At 33.3% G+C, this 14,192-nt stretch overlaps 1 protein-coding gene across 1 annotated transcript in view; it reads left to right on the forward strand.

The window, feature by feature from the left end:
* Positions 1 to 9,312: 9,312 nt before the first annotated feature.
* Positions 9,313 to 14,192, forward strand: part of LOC149148651 (pectinesterase/pectinesterase inhibitor 3-like) — a 101,769-nt gene continuing 96,889 nt past the window's right edge. Inside the window, exon 1 of the mRNA XM_089442239.1 lies at positions 9,313 to 10,374. Coding sequence (XP_089298365.1) covers positions 9,448 to 10,374 — 927 coding nt within the window. The 5' untranslated portion in view covers positions 9,313 to 9,447. The remainder of the gene's footprint in view (positions 10,375 to 14,192) is intronic.

A 14,192-nucleotide genomic window follows, 5' to 3' on the forward strand; every position in this document is an offset into this window, starting at 1 on the left:
CCCGCGGGAATGCTTCAGCTTATCTGTAGACAATTCCAGATGATGCCGCGTGAAAATGAATAAACGTGAGTGGGCCACGACTTTTCAAATTAAATCGATTCTTTTGTCACCTCAGTCTTATCGTCCATCTGGCTTCCCAGGGAACACCGCGTGGAATTCATGTGATCTCAATTGGAATTCATGTGATCTCAATATCTGTACAACCCAAATTAAAGAGCGCATATTATGCCTTCAACCCTGATCTGACTTTTTTTAACGACAATCTTAGTTTCCTTAGTAAAAGCAGTAGGCCCATGACATGAAAGCTCGGGGACAGATTTTGAGGTTCAAATTGTTTTAATAAAATTTTTAATTGTTTTTAAAGGTATAAAGGGATATGGAAGAATTAGAAGATTTGGAAAGATCATTTTGAAAAATTAAATAATTAAATATGAAATGTTTTACAGAAAGATAGATATTGATCTCATCTAGACTAAAAAAAGTGTTTAGTCTTTTAGTACATTTAAAAGTAAGATGATATGGTATACTTTGATAGTTGTCATTGATTTGCTCTATTCTTTAGTTTTATTTACATAGCTCGACAACATGATAGTTTGATTGGAAAAATGATTTTCAAGCATATACATTGAGTTTTCATCTAGAGCCATTCATTTTTAGGGTTGATTTTATGCTTTGACATTGCTTCCTCAACTTCAATCAACCTAGGTAATTTCATCTCCATGACTTTCATTATAAAAGGTTATGCTTATCATTTTGAATATGGATTTTAAATTGGTTGTTGTTGATTCATTAGATACCTTTACTTTGTGGTTCTTCTCTTAAACCATTATGTGTTAATAAGATTTTCAAATTTCCATAACAAAATTACTTTATATAATTAAATTTCAACTTTTCAAACCAACAAATTTAATAATCATTTTCCTTATTAATATAAAATTCAAACTTAGCATTTAATTTACTCTAGTAACATATAAAAACACTCAAATAATTAAAATTAAAAAATTATACCCTATTACAATCAATCTAATTTAAATTAAACAATATTTTAGCATCCATAATGCAATATAGTACAAATTTCAAATGATTTCCCTTACCCCTATTCATTCTCCAAACAACTTTGTTATCATTGCAGAGAGCAAGATATATGTGGACTTTCAACTTGTCTTTGTACTTTATGTTTGTTACTCAACTCTACTTAACAATCTTGTGATTTAATTCTTCTCAAGGATGTTATGCTTTTCACCTGGTTTCAAATTCCACTCAAGGACATTATGATTCATCATAGTACCACTTGAAGGATAGGCTTCTATGGCAGACATATGGGCCCTAGGTTGAGCTATGAGTCTCTAGTATATCTGGCTTGTTGGTTGTTGGATATAAACCCAAACCTTCCCAAAATTACTACAACAAATTACCAATTCACCATGCTTAAGAAAGAAAATAAAATCCAAAGCCTTTACAATCCACTTCAACCCCTTACAATCCACCATAAGAAAAAGGGAGATTGTTGGTTTGAAAAGTTGAAATTTAATTATATAAAGTAGTCTTGTTATTGAAATTTGAAAATCTTATTAACACATAATGGTTTAAGAGAATAACCACAAAGTATAAAGTAGTTTCTAGTTATAACAAATATTGCATTTAAGTGATTTTAGTTGGGCACCAACAATACACTTCAAGTGATTTATGGAAAACAAGTGATTTTAGTTGACCACAAACCATACACTTCAAGTTATTAATGAAAAACCACAAACCTCTCTTTATCATTAAAAGTATTTTTGGTTTAGCACCAACCTTAGACTAGAATGTGGTTTTTAGAATACCATGGACTTTCCAACATACCAAGTTATTGGTTTGTACTCTATCATCCACTTAGGTACATATAGTTACAAACTTCACTCATGGAAATAACATGTACGTACTAAGAAAATCTCTAGGACTAATACATCAAGCCTAAACATGACATCATAGACTTGCTTACAAACACAATATGTTTCATAACAAAAAATGGTCTTGAGTCTATTATTATTCCACAATACTTAAAAAATTTACCATTTTACTTCATCATTACTTTTACTTTGTTTTTATTGTTGTCACAAGACCTTCACATGCACTGACATTTCAGTTCCTTCACTTACGATTTCTTTACTATGAGCTACATTATTGAGCTTTATTTGGCTTTCTTCTATTTTTTGCTCACAAAAGTAATATTGCACAAATATTTTACCTCTTCTTACAAACACGTGATTATTGATGTCAATATAAAAGGAAATCCATCTTTTGAGATACACGAGTGTCATTTCTTTGATATCTTTTCACTTACATGGTTCGTCAACATATTCAAGTGTCTCTTAATCATAACTTAGTTCCGAGCATATTACATTTAGATTTACTTCAACTTATATTTACTCATTAATCAATGACTCAAACTTGCCAACTCCACATATGAGTATACTTGTCACCCTCATACCTACCTAGTGTTTAAGTCTACAACTTCATGCTATATTATGTTACTCATAAAAAAGATACATATTATATGATTACATGTAAAACAACACTAAAGAATATATGCCTAAATTAATAGGTCTTATAAAACACTAAAAAAAAATGAAAATTTTCACATGTTAGAACAAAACATTAAAATGCCAAGTACAACTTATCATATACCCTCTACAACACATGTTAAATTGCAACATTTCAACCCAAATACAATGAATATCAAATTTCCTTTACAATAATTACCATCACTTTTTTATAAAAATACTATACTAAAATATAAACCCATTCACATCTTTAACTATTATTTAACTTTCATTACATTTCAACTAAAATATAAAAAAATACCATTCACCATTATTTAACTTTCATTACATTTCAACTAAAAAAATAATAGCATTTACCCATATGAATGTGACTCTTAATACACCATTCATCCATCACCTTTTGGGAACTCACCCATATCATAAATTTTAGTGAAATACCATTAATAAAATAATTGCATATAATAGAACCACTTCCATTTTTTTGTCGACACTATTACTAGGTCATTGGCATCTATATATAATTAGAACATGAGATACCTTTAATTTAATTAATATGTTATGGATCTCTCTTTTTGGCTTGTGATATGAGTGTCTCTGCTTCCATTCAATTATCTCCATGATGTGATAAGAGTGTCTCTGCTTCCATTCAATTATCTCCATGATGTCGGCTTGATGTGATTCTTGGATAGCAAGCCTATGCTTCGAGCGCATTTGATAGGTTATATAAGATTATATAATCTGGACTTTATTGTTTGGATTGATATTATAAAACAAATGGTTGTCCAAGTTGAATTTAAATATTTTAAAAATATTCTAAAACTTTATTGTTTGGATTGATATTATAAAACAAATGGTTGTCCAAGTTGAATTTAAATATTTTAAAAATATTCTAAAATTTAATAGGCGAGAGAAGTGAATGAATGTGAATTGTTTGCGACTATTTTTACTTGATTTGATTGAATTTTAAAAGATTTCAGAAATTTATAATTTAAATACGCTAACCTAATAACAAACTTTCCAAAATTAGTTTGAATATGAAACAATAACACATAATTGGTTTGACACTGAGTTTATTTGATTCAATTTTAAAAGATTCTGAAATATATAATTTAAACATAATCTAATAACAAACTTTCCAAAAATAAGGTCACTGATGAAACAATAACACTTTGCAAATTCTCCACTGATAATTTCACTGGAAAAACAACAAAACTTTCCTAATTTGCATGTACCACCTTTGTACATTGGCCAACATCTCATTCTCTTATGGAAAATCTATACCCCTTGGTTTGTCAAACTTTTCAAGCTCCCAATGCAACCAACTTTACTTAAGGGCAAGTACTCCAACAAATGCATGTACACAAATATGTACATAAATATCTTTTCACATGACATGCTCATGATATTCCTTCCTCACATGCTCACAAATTATGGATATAGATTGAAGAGATAAATCTAAATCTTCTCATGCAGATATCTTCTCAATAAATCATGTAATAATAAACTTATGGATAGTTAATCTAAACCTTCTCATGCACATATCCTCTCAATAAATCATGTAACAATAAACTTATGGATAGTTAATCTAAATTTATAGTAACAATATTTTCAACAAACAAATAATATATTCTATTCTCATTTGTTCAAACTTTCTCTCAAAATATTTCAGCATTTTATTATGAATAAAAATATTTGTACTTACAAAAGAGTCATTATATGTGATTTACATTGCAAGCACATAATAGGATCCTCATTTATAACAAGCACTACATAGTAGCTATTCGTGTTGCTTAGTTTAAATATAGCTACATTACAGTAAAAATACTGAATTCAAATTAGTGTTAAGGTATAGAATTCCATCAATTTGAATTTTAATGATTCGTAAAGTCCTCATTTGTGCAATTAAAGAGCAAGGACCTGATTTCAATGCTTATGCAAACATAACTTGTGGAGATGAAAAATGACGATAGATTTTCCCATTTTAAATATCTCAGCTTGGTAACCTTCAATATATTTGGCTTTCCCATTAGCGAGTTTATTAATCCTAGACTCAATGTCTTCCAGAGAAAAAATATCATCCTTAATAGGAGTGTTTAAGATGGTGCCCATGGTGTCCAGAGAGTCATACAACTTCTTAAGATAGTTATCCCAATTTTCTAGGGGGGTAGAATGATTATCTTTAGTTTTATGAACAAGCACATTCTGCCAAAACTTTCTGGGCACAACTTTAGAAAGGTGGAGAAGATGCTCTTGTCTCTTATTAATATATGACCTCTTCTTCCTCTTAATGAGAGCTTTGTATATACTTATATTCTAGAGCTTAATGCTTTCATTAGGGGCGTCTCTGATTGCTTCCTGGAAATTTTACAGTCTTTGTCATACCAAGGATTGGATGTTCTATTATTTTTCTTAAATGAAATCTTATTAGAGAATTTGCTAATGGTGGTGGAAAGGGTAGTAGTAAAGTGGTAATAGATTTGATCAATGTTGTTATTATTGGTCAGGGAGCCTAAATTCCTTTCCAAATCCTTTAAGAAAAGGACGACCTTACTTCTATGGAAATGAATGTGGATTTTTCTTTCATTATTCTCCTACATGTGGGTGGTATGCATAGCAATATTTAGGGATAAAGACAAAGGTTTGTGGTGAAATTCAAGCTCGTACCCGTTAAGAAACTCAAAGTTTGTAATATGGTTGAGGACATGGATGTCAGAGATTGCATAATCCATGACGATGCTACCAAACCCATGGGAATAGGTCATATGACCTGAGAGAGGCCATTTATTAATACCATTGCAAATGATTAGGTCTTGGGAACTACAAAGTTTGTGGATCTGGGTGCCGAATAGGTTCTCGATTATGTCTTTAGATTTTCTCATGAATCTATTAACTAAGTGACTATCCTCATCAAGCCACTAGGGGTTAGGGTTAGATTTGTTACTTAACATAATAGCTTGGTTAGTAGCTGTTTGAGCATTAAAGTCCCCAATCAAAAGGATATTACCTTCATTCCTTATGTTGTAGATGTCCTTTTCTAAGGTATTGAAAGGACAATTCGTATCCAAGTTGTTTTTCTTATAGGAGGTAGAGTTGATAGGGGTGAAATATTAGATCGCAAGGAAGATCCTATTGGTTGTAGAATCATTTATCTCAATCCAAATTTATTGATTGAAGGGGTTGGTTTTGTGAAGTCAGATGTGAGAGGAAACAATGTTCCTAATATAACAGGTTATACCACCGAAACCTCTCCTGGAGGATTTCTTATTCCAAGCAGACCAAAGAGTGAAACCGTCAAGGTAGGGGACCCTAGATTCGCCATGCTCCCAAGTTTCAACTAAAAGAATAAGATCAATATCACTCAAGATCCAACTTAACATAGGACCTTTACACCATGGAAAACTGCGACAGTTCCAGAAGAGGATCCAGAGTGCTGATATTGCCTATTTATCATTCGTGTTTGGGGCTCTGTCTCTAATAAAAACTTTTCTATTCCTAATGATTGCTCATTACCCTTCTTTTCTTTTGCCTATTTATCATTCGTGTTTGGGGCTTTGTCTCTAATAACAACCTTTCTATTCCTAATGATTGCCCATTACCCTTCTTTAATTTCCTCCTTGACCTTCTATACTTCTTTCCTAAACTTAACTTGGTTAAAATTTATTAAATCAAAACATATAAAATATGTTCAACTTAACTAATTGAGTTCAACACAATTACCTAATGCATTATGCTGCCGAGCCCTAAAATAATAATAAGATAAATAATAATAATAATAAAAATTGTATTGTAAAAACATTTAAGTAAATATTATTTTTCTAAACAGTTCTAGAACTATATCGCGCTTTCAATATTGGTAACAACCCTCCCATTTTACTGCATTAATTAAAAATTGTTGAGCTGGATATTTTCAGAGGTGAGATCCCTAACAATCTGTTTCACGTCTTTTCAATATTTCGAAGTCCTTGAGCGACTTTTTTTCTTTTTCTTTTCTTTCTTTTTTTTCTTTTCTTTTCTTTCTTCTTCTTCTTCTTCTTCTTCTTGTAAATGCCCATGGCATATGTAGTAAGATGACCGTGGTCAACAATATAGAGTTTTACAAAACCTGTAACAGAATTTACAAAAAACCCCTCTTTGGGTAATCTAAAATGTTCAAATACTTATATAATGACATATTCAGATAGTTGTGCAATATAATAACAAAATGATTGTTACTAGGGCTCCTCTTCCCTTCGCAAAACTTGGTCTATATACAGTCTGTGGTAGTATTGGTAGACCTGTTCTTGAGTGTCTTCTTTGATTAACCATCCTCCTCGATGATGATTCGTTGCCTCTTTCGATAACCTGTCCGTGGCTGCATTGTGTTCCCTGTATACATGAGAGCAAGAAACCATGTCCAAAAGTGATTTTAAATATAATACATCTCCAATAGTGTTCTGAGAGAGTAAGCATGACATTTGTATGTGCAGTTGAACCAATTTATGACCATCTTTGAATCCCCAAATATCTGTAGATGACGACAACTTTTGGTAATGGCTAAGTATAGTAAATGGTGCAGGGTCATAAGCTCCACATAGTTGTTAGTGTTGTTACCCAGCCCCAAACTAACATGGAAGTAGTGAGAATCTGATTTGTGTAGGATGATGCCACCTCCACATCCCAACTCTTGAGCAACACCATCAAAGTATGCCTAGGGGATCCTTCGATCAATGATTTCCATTGTAATGTGCCGAGTCTTGATGTTCGATGGCTCCTCCGGGATCTTAAGGTAGTTCATACAGAGATTTGGGATGATAAGGTCCCAGTTGATGTGTTTCCCATGGAAAATATTGTTGCTCCTGCTGATCCAAATGTGCTTAGACGCTAACAGCGGCAAATTCCTTGTTTTCGAGGACGAACCATTATTCCACCAATTGTTCCAGACTATGAAAATGTTTCCCCCAGACCATGTATGCGTTAACTTAAGGATATGTAGGACTTGAGTCCAGACATTCTGGGTTGTTGGGCAGGCAAGAAAGAGATGATTGGAGGAATATTCCTCATTCTTGCAGAGAACACACCATGTTGGACCAGAGAAAGCCCGCTTTCTAAGGTTATTTCCTGTCAAAATTTTGTCTGCTATAATGTTCCACATTAGCAGTCTGGTGCGGGGAGGGCTCTTCAGCTTCCAAAGGTCCCTCCACTAGTGTTGTAGAGCCTGTGGTTTGTGCCTTGCATGTATATTAATGTATCCCACCTTGGGGGAATATTTCCCATTTTGTGCTAACCCCCAAATCACCTCATCCGGCTCATCCCTTAATCTGACATGGGATTTAGATAATGCTCGCAAGTAATTTCCCCAGTCCTTGAGCCATCTATTTGGGATGTCTAAAGTCTCCCTAATAACCAAGCTTGCTTGAAAACAAAGGTATTTTTCGATCACCAATATGTGCTATGAGAAAGATTTCTCTATGATTTAGAAAATCGATCAGGGTCGGTGGAAGTATATGTGCATTCCCACATCTAATCCATGGATCAACACCGATGTAAGCCTCGTCACTATTACCTATCCTCCAAGTGAGTCCTTCTCTGATTGTGTGAAGGTTGTTCAGAATACCCTCCAGATCACCAAAATGTTCTTTCGGTTCTGGAAGGGGAGTCTAATCTAGTCCGACAGAGGAGTCGACCAGATGTATTTGAAGAAGATCACCTCACTGCACAAGCTCCTATGTTTCAGGAGCATCCAACCTAGTTTGGTAGCAAGCGCGTGGGCAAAGGCAGATAAATTTTTTAAACCCCAACCGCCCCACTTTGGCCAGGGCAATGCTGTTCCATTTTACCCAAGCATATAGTCTCCCCTCTTTGTTTCCTTTCCATAAGAAGTTACAATAGATTTTCTAAATCTTATGAATGATTCCATGCAGGATCTAGGCCAGGGACATCTAGTATACTGGTGTTGCTTCAAGGACCGATTTAATGAGCACCAACCGACCAGCTCTAGAAAGTAGACTATGGCTCCAGAGATTGAGTCTTCTTTCGATCTTAGAGATCAACCAGATCCAATCCACTATTTTGTATCCATCAAGTTTTATACTTCAGCCCATCCTTAAGGGCCTGAATTTGGAAAGGAAAATTTTGCATAGCAAGGTTGATTTCCTGTTGAGAGCATCTAGAATAGGATAAGGTATATTTAATTTGGATGCATTCCATCCCGGTGGTAGAGGTAAAAAGACTCAAAACCCCAGAAAAGGTGATGATATCCTGAATCCCACCATCTAAGAATATGAAGATGTTGTCAACAAAGAGTAGGTGGTAACAACACACTGATCTATAATTTTAAGTCCTTTGAGGTTCCCATCAACCTTCTCTATGGAAAGCCCTCTATTGAGACCTTCCATAACCAGGGGAAAAGGAAGGGGGAAAGAAGGCATCCTTGTCTGAGTCCCCTCTCAATCCGGAAGCTCCAAACAACCATGATAAAAAAAAAAAAAACATAAAATGAAATCTCACCACCATAAAAAAGAGTTCTTAAGATTTCCCATTCTGCCTCAAAATTCTTCAAAGGAATTCTTAAGATTGGCTAATCCGCTTCGAAATTCTTCAAAAATTACTCGAATAGTACTAGTCATTTAAAACAGCTAAATAGTCCAAAATACATGTCATTGAAAAGTAAAGAATCAAAGCAGCCCCGCTGCAATTCTGACTAATCAAAGCAGCCTCACTGCAATGGGGACCTCATAAAGATAGCCCCACAGCCATGGTGGTTTTGCGCTGTTGCCCATAATATTTAAGCTCATCAGCAATCAAGGCACCCCTAAGCCTTCGCGCAGGGCATTGTAGTCGGGCTTTGGGATGAAAAAATTCTAATCCTTCGATTGCTTGGTTGAGCGCACCTGGAAAAGCTCTGCATCAATACAAAACGAGTAGCATGGATATAAACTATTCCAATATCGATGCTGGATCGGAGGAATCCAGCATGAGAGCTGCAAGGTGGAAATACCCTACGCGAATCCTTGCCATTGCCCTGGCATCCACATTGCTCATAGTTTCTGTTACTGGTTTATCAGAAGGGGTTTCCAATAGATTTAGTAAAGAGAGGAATGGTGGAGGTGCGCAAATAATGCACTGGAAATCGACATCCAATAATGTCCACCGCGCCTGCAGCAGCACACTGTATCCGGAATTCTGTGTATCCAGCGTTTCGAGCTTTCCTGGATTATCTAAACGGCCAAACCCCATGGAGATTGTGAAGGCCGTCGTGCATCTGAGTATAAATGTGGTAAAGAAGGCAAATGCCAAAGCCCGCAGGCTATGTCGCCCCGGTCTCGACCAGAGACAACGCGGTGCCCTGAAAGATTGTTTCGAGTTATTCCATGACACGCTCGATGAATTGCACGGCACGCTCTCCGATTTGGAGAACGCGACTTTCATGTCAATTCCACAGCACGCCAATGACCTCGAGACATTGCTGAGCGCGGCCATCACGAATCAGTACACCTGCCTTGATAGTTTTTCTCACAGCAAGGGGAATCTCAAGCAACGTTTGCTGGGAGGGCTGCGCAATGTGTCTCATCTGGTCAGCAATTCGCTGGCTATGGTCAAGAATATTTCAGCCGAAGCTTCAAGCCTGGCCAATCAGCGGCGAACTTTTCCGACTCAGAATCGCCGTCTGTTGTCGGATCAATCTGATCCCAATTTCATGCCCATGGATTCCGATGGTTTTCCGACCTGGATGTCAGCCGGAGATCGAAGGCTTCTGCAAACCTCTACGAGCACGGTGAAGCCGAACGCCGTGGTTGCGAAGCACGGTGAATTTGATAGTTCAAATCAATATAATTTTTTATTAAAAAAAATAGTTTTTTTTCAATACTCAATATTTTTATTCAAAATCATTTTCAAAATATCTATATCTTCATCATTATTTTTTTTAATATATATATATATATATATATTATTCTTAATATATATATTTTTAATTTAATATATATATATATATTTTTAATATTATAATAATATTATATTTATATATATATATATATATAAACTTTTTTATTTAATATAAATTTTTAATTTAAAATATATTTTTAAGATATTTGCCGCAATCACATTAAAATTCATTTGTCAACTCATTTCAAACTAATATTGTTTATTATCGAGGCAAAATAAACCACACTTCTGATTTGAAACTTGCAGACAAATAAATTTTAATATAATTATCATCAAACACATATCTCAAAAATTTAATATCTATCAAAAACCTTAATTCAATAATTAAAATATAGTTTTAATATATCAATAAATTAAATTAATTAAAAATTATTTATAACGCTTAATCTCATTAAATTTCCAAACAAAAAAATAATGAAATAATGAAATATTTATACTACAGCATACATTTAATATAGTATCTACTAAAATTCATAATTTTATTTTAAAGTCATGATCTATATGTAATAGCTTTAGTGAATCTAATAGTTAAAAGCATGTGTTTCTTGGTAAATCGCTACACATGCAATAACTTTTAAATTTTTTTAAAGTGATGATTTATATGTAATAAGACCAGTAAACCACAGACTAAACCTTTATGCATAAAGATAATGAAAAGTTAAGCAACACGCCAAACACAGTATTTCGCAAGTACACTAAAGTGCATATGTGGCCAATACACCAAGGCAAGAGCTAACGGGCATACTATTGGGCATTAAATGCCCGACTACATGCGCCCCTGATAGCTGTTTAACACGCGCCCGGTTACATGCGCTCCGATAACTATTTAACACACACGCTAGTGCATATGTGGCCAGTACACCAAGGCAAGAGCTAACGGGCATACTATTGGGCATTAAATGCCCGACTACATGCGCCCCTGATAGCTGTTTAACACGCACCTGGTTACATGCACTCCGATAACTATTTAACACACACTCGTTTATTTTTTATTTATCTATCACTACACACGTGTTAAACAGTTATCGTAAACCCATATAATCAGACATTTAATGCCCAATGGTATGACTGTTAGCTGTTGCCGTACACAAAAGCCAAGTATTTAGCGAGCACACCAAAAGTCAAAATTGTTTTTTGTTTCGTTTTACACTTGATCGAAAATAGTCTCTATCAACGAATTGAGAGAGAATAGTCCAAAGGCAGCACAGAGTGAGGGCACCTTTAAGAAAACACATTGGTTATTACTGTCGGTTTGTGGACCCCAGACCAGATGCGGCGTACCTACCCAGATTCGTTCCATTATTTTACTGTAAATACATCTACATCGAGTAGGTTAAAATAGACAATGGCTTGCTCCTTTTTCTGTCAATACCTTTGATGCAGTCTAATCCGCTTAACTTTTGTTCGTGGGGGATTTCTCTAGAGTTTTGTAATTGGTATTTTTGGATTTTGTTGGGCATAAAATTTATTTATGTGTGTTGTTTACCAAGGTAATTATTTAGTTTAGATGTTAATATTTTCAAGAAATTTAATTTTGCAATCGCTTATTTTTTGTTTTGTTTATTTGAAAATGGATTCAGTATCATTAAGAATATTTGGGGCACTCAATCAAAATTTTGAAGTTTGATATTTATATTCAAGATTTCTAAAAATTGCTACTAAATTTTTTCAAAATCTTATTTAAATTTCCATTATTTTCAGGGCAAAATTGTAACGTAGTTAAATTAAAACTTTGCTTAAATTTATCAAAAATTTGAAAGTTTGTTTAGAATTTTAGAATTTGCACAATCCCAATATTCAAATTTTTAAAAGCATAAAATTTATTTAAGTATTTAAAAATACCAGAATGAAAACCCATAATCTTACAAAAACTTTCACCCCCAAATTTAACTATTTGAAATAATATGGGTGGGATGAATGATATGTATTCAAAAAAAATTGAATGTTTTAAAACTCTCAGCAGAACTTATTTCTAAAATGATTCAATTAACAAGTAAAAATAAAAAATAAAATTTATATATGTTAAAATTAATTTATTTTTTATAAATTATAAATTTTAATGTAAGATTATTTAAATTATAAATTTATTTTTATAAATAAAATTTATTTATTTTTATTAAATTACTGACAAATATTTATAGACATCAAAAAAATATATATTTTTATATTGTCAATGATAAATATTAATTTGTAGATAGGTTAGTTACAATACTATAGGCAAATACCATGGCTTACTAATAAGGCCTAAAAAACCATAAATCATATTAATACAACACATGTTTATATGCCATTTCATTTAATTAAAATAATAGAAATGACATAACTACTTGTAAGATAAATTTCAGTGTTTGTTTTATAACTATTACTAAAAATAATCTAGAATATTTTGCCGAGGTTAAATCCCTAAACAGTAGGTGCTAGCTAATGATCCCATTCTTGCAAATAAGGATCCTTGATACCTGGTTAGTGTATCAATTTCCTTACCTATACCCTGATACCACTTGTTGGGAATTAAGATTGTCATTACACACAATTGTTAGTCAATAGATAAAAATTTATGAAAAGCGGTTAGTCCATATTGCATGAGAAACATTAATTTATTTAATGTCCAACAATATAAACATACTATATATATGATTAAATTCCCAAATTTTAAAATCTTAAAAAAATATTTTGCCTTTTATATATTCATCATGAATCATTAGTTATAATACTTTCGAGTTTATCATAAGCAAGTCACAACCATAAATAATATGGAAAAGTGATCTATTTTTTTTATGAAATAGATATTCTATATTTTTTAGAAAATTACTATTATTATTATTCATGGCTGCAATGTATGTAAGGTAAATAATTTTGCATCATTGCATTAATTGATATTGCCATTTTGCTTTGTCTTTTTAGATCGTCTCATCATCGATACCAAATAGTGAACATTATCCGCTGAGAGGGTTGGAATTTCAAAATAGATTCACTTGTCAAATTTTACCATTTTAACACCTCCCAAATCCGTGTTCACAATTTCAAAAACAGATCTAAATGTTTTTAGAAATTTTTAAACAATATTTTACAAGCAAATGACCCCATAAAAAAACGCTTTACCCATCCAATTCCATCCCTGTCCGTGGGGTAACTTCTTCCTGTTTTCACTAAAACAATTCAAAATGTCGTACCGGCTGTTCCTTGCTTTTTCGACAACGATCCTAAATGGCGAACATCATCCCGCGTGAATGCTTCAGCTTATCTGTAGACAATTCCAGATGATGCCGCGTGAAAATGAATGCACGTGAGTGGGCCACGACTTTTCAAATTAAATCGATTCTTTTGTCACCTCAGTCTTATCGTCCATCTGGCTTCCCAGGGAACACCGCGTGGAATTCATGTGATCTCAAATTGGAATTCATGTGATCTCAATATCTGTACAACCCAAACTAAAGAGCGCATATCATGCCTTCAACCCTGATTTGACTTTTTTTTAACGACAATCTTAGTTTCCTTAGTAAAAGTAGTAGGCCCATGACATGAAAGCTCGGGGACAGATTTTGAGGTTCAAATTGTTTTAATAAAATTTTTAATTTTTAATTGTTTTTAAAGGTATAAAGGGATGTCGAAGAATTAGAAGATTTGGAAAGATCATTTTGAAAAATTAAATAATTAAATATGAAATTTTTATAGAAAGATAGATATTGATCTCATTTAAATTTAAAAAAAGTGTTTAGTCTTTTA

Source organism: Pinus tabuliformis, chromosome 9 (genome assembly GCF_031772625.1).
Source record: "Pinus tabuliformis cultivar Carrire ecotype Pingquan chromosome 9, CPIR1, whole genome shotgun sequence".
NCBI lineage: Eukaryota > Viridiplantae > Streptophyta > Pinopsida > Pinales > Pinaceae > Pinus > Pinus tabuliformis.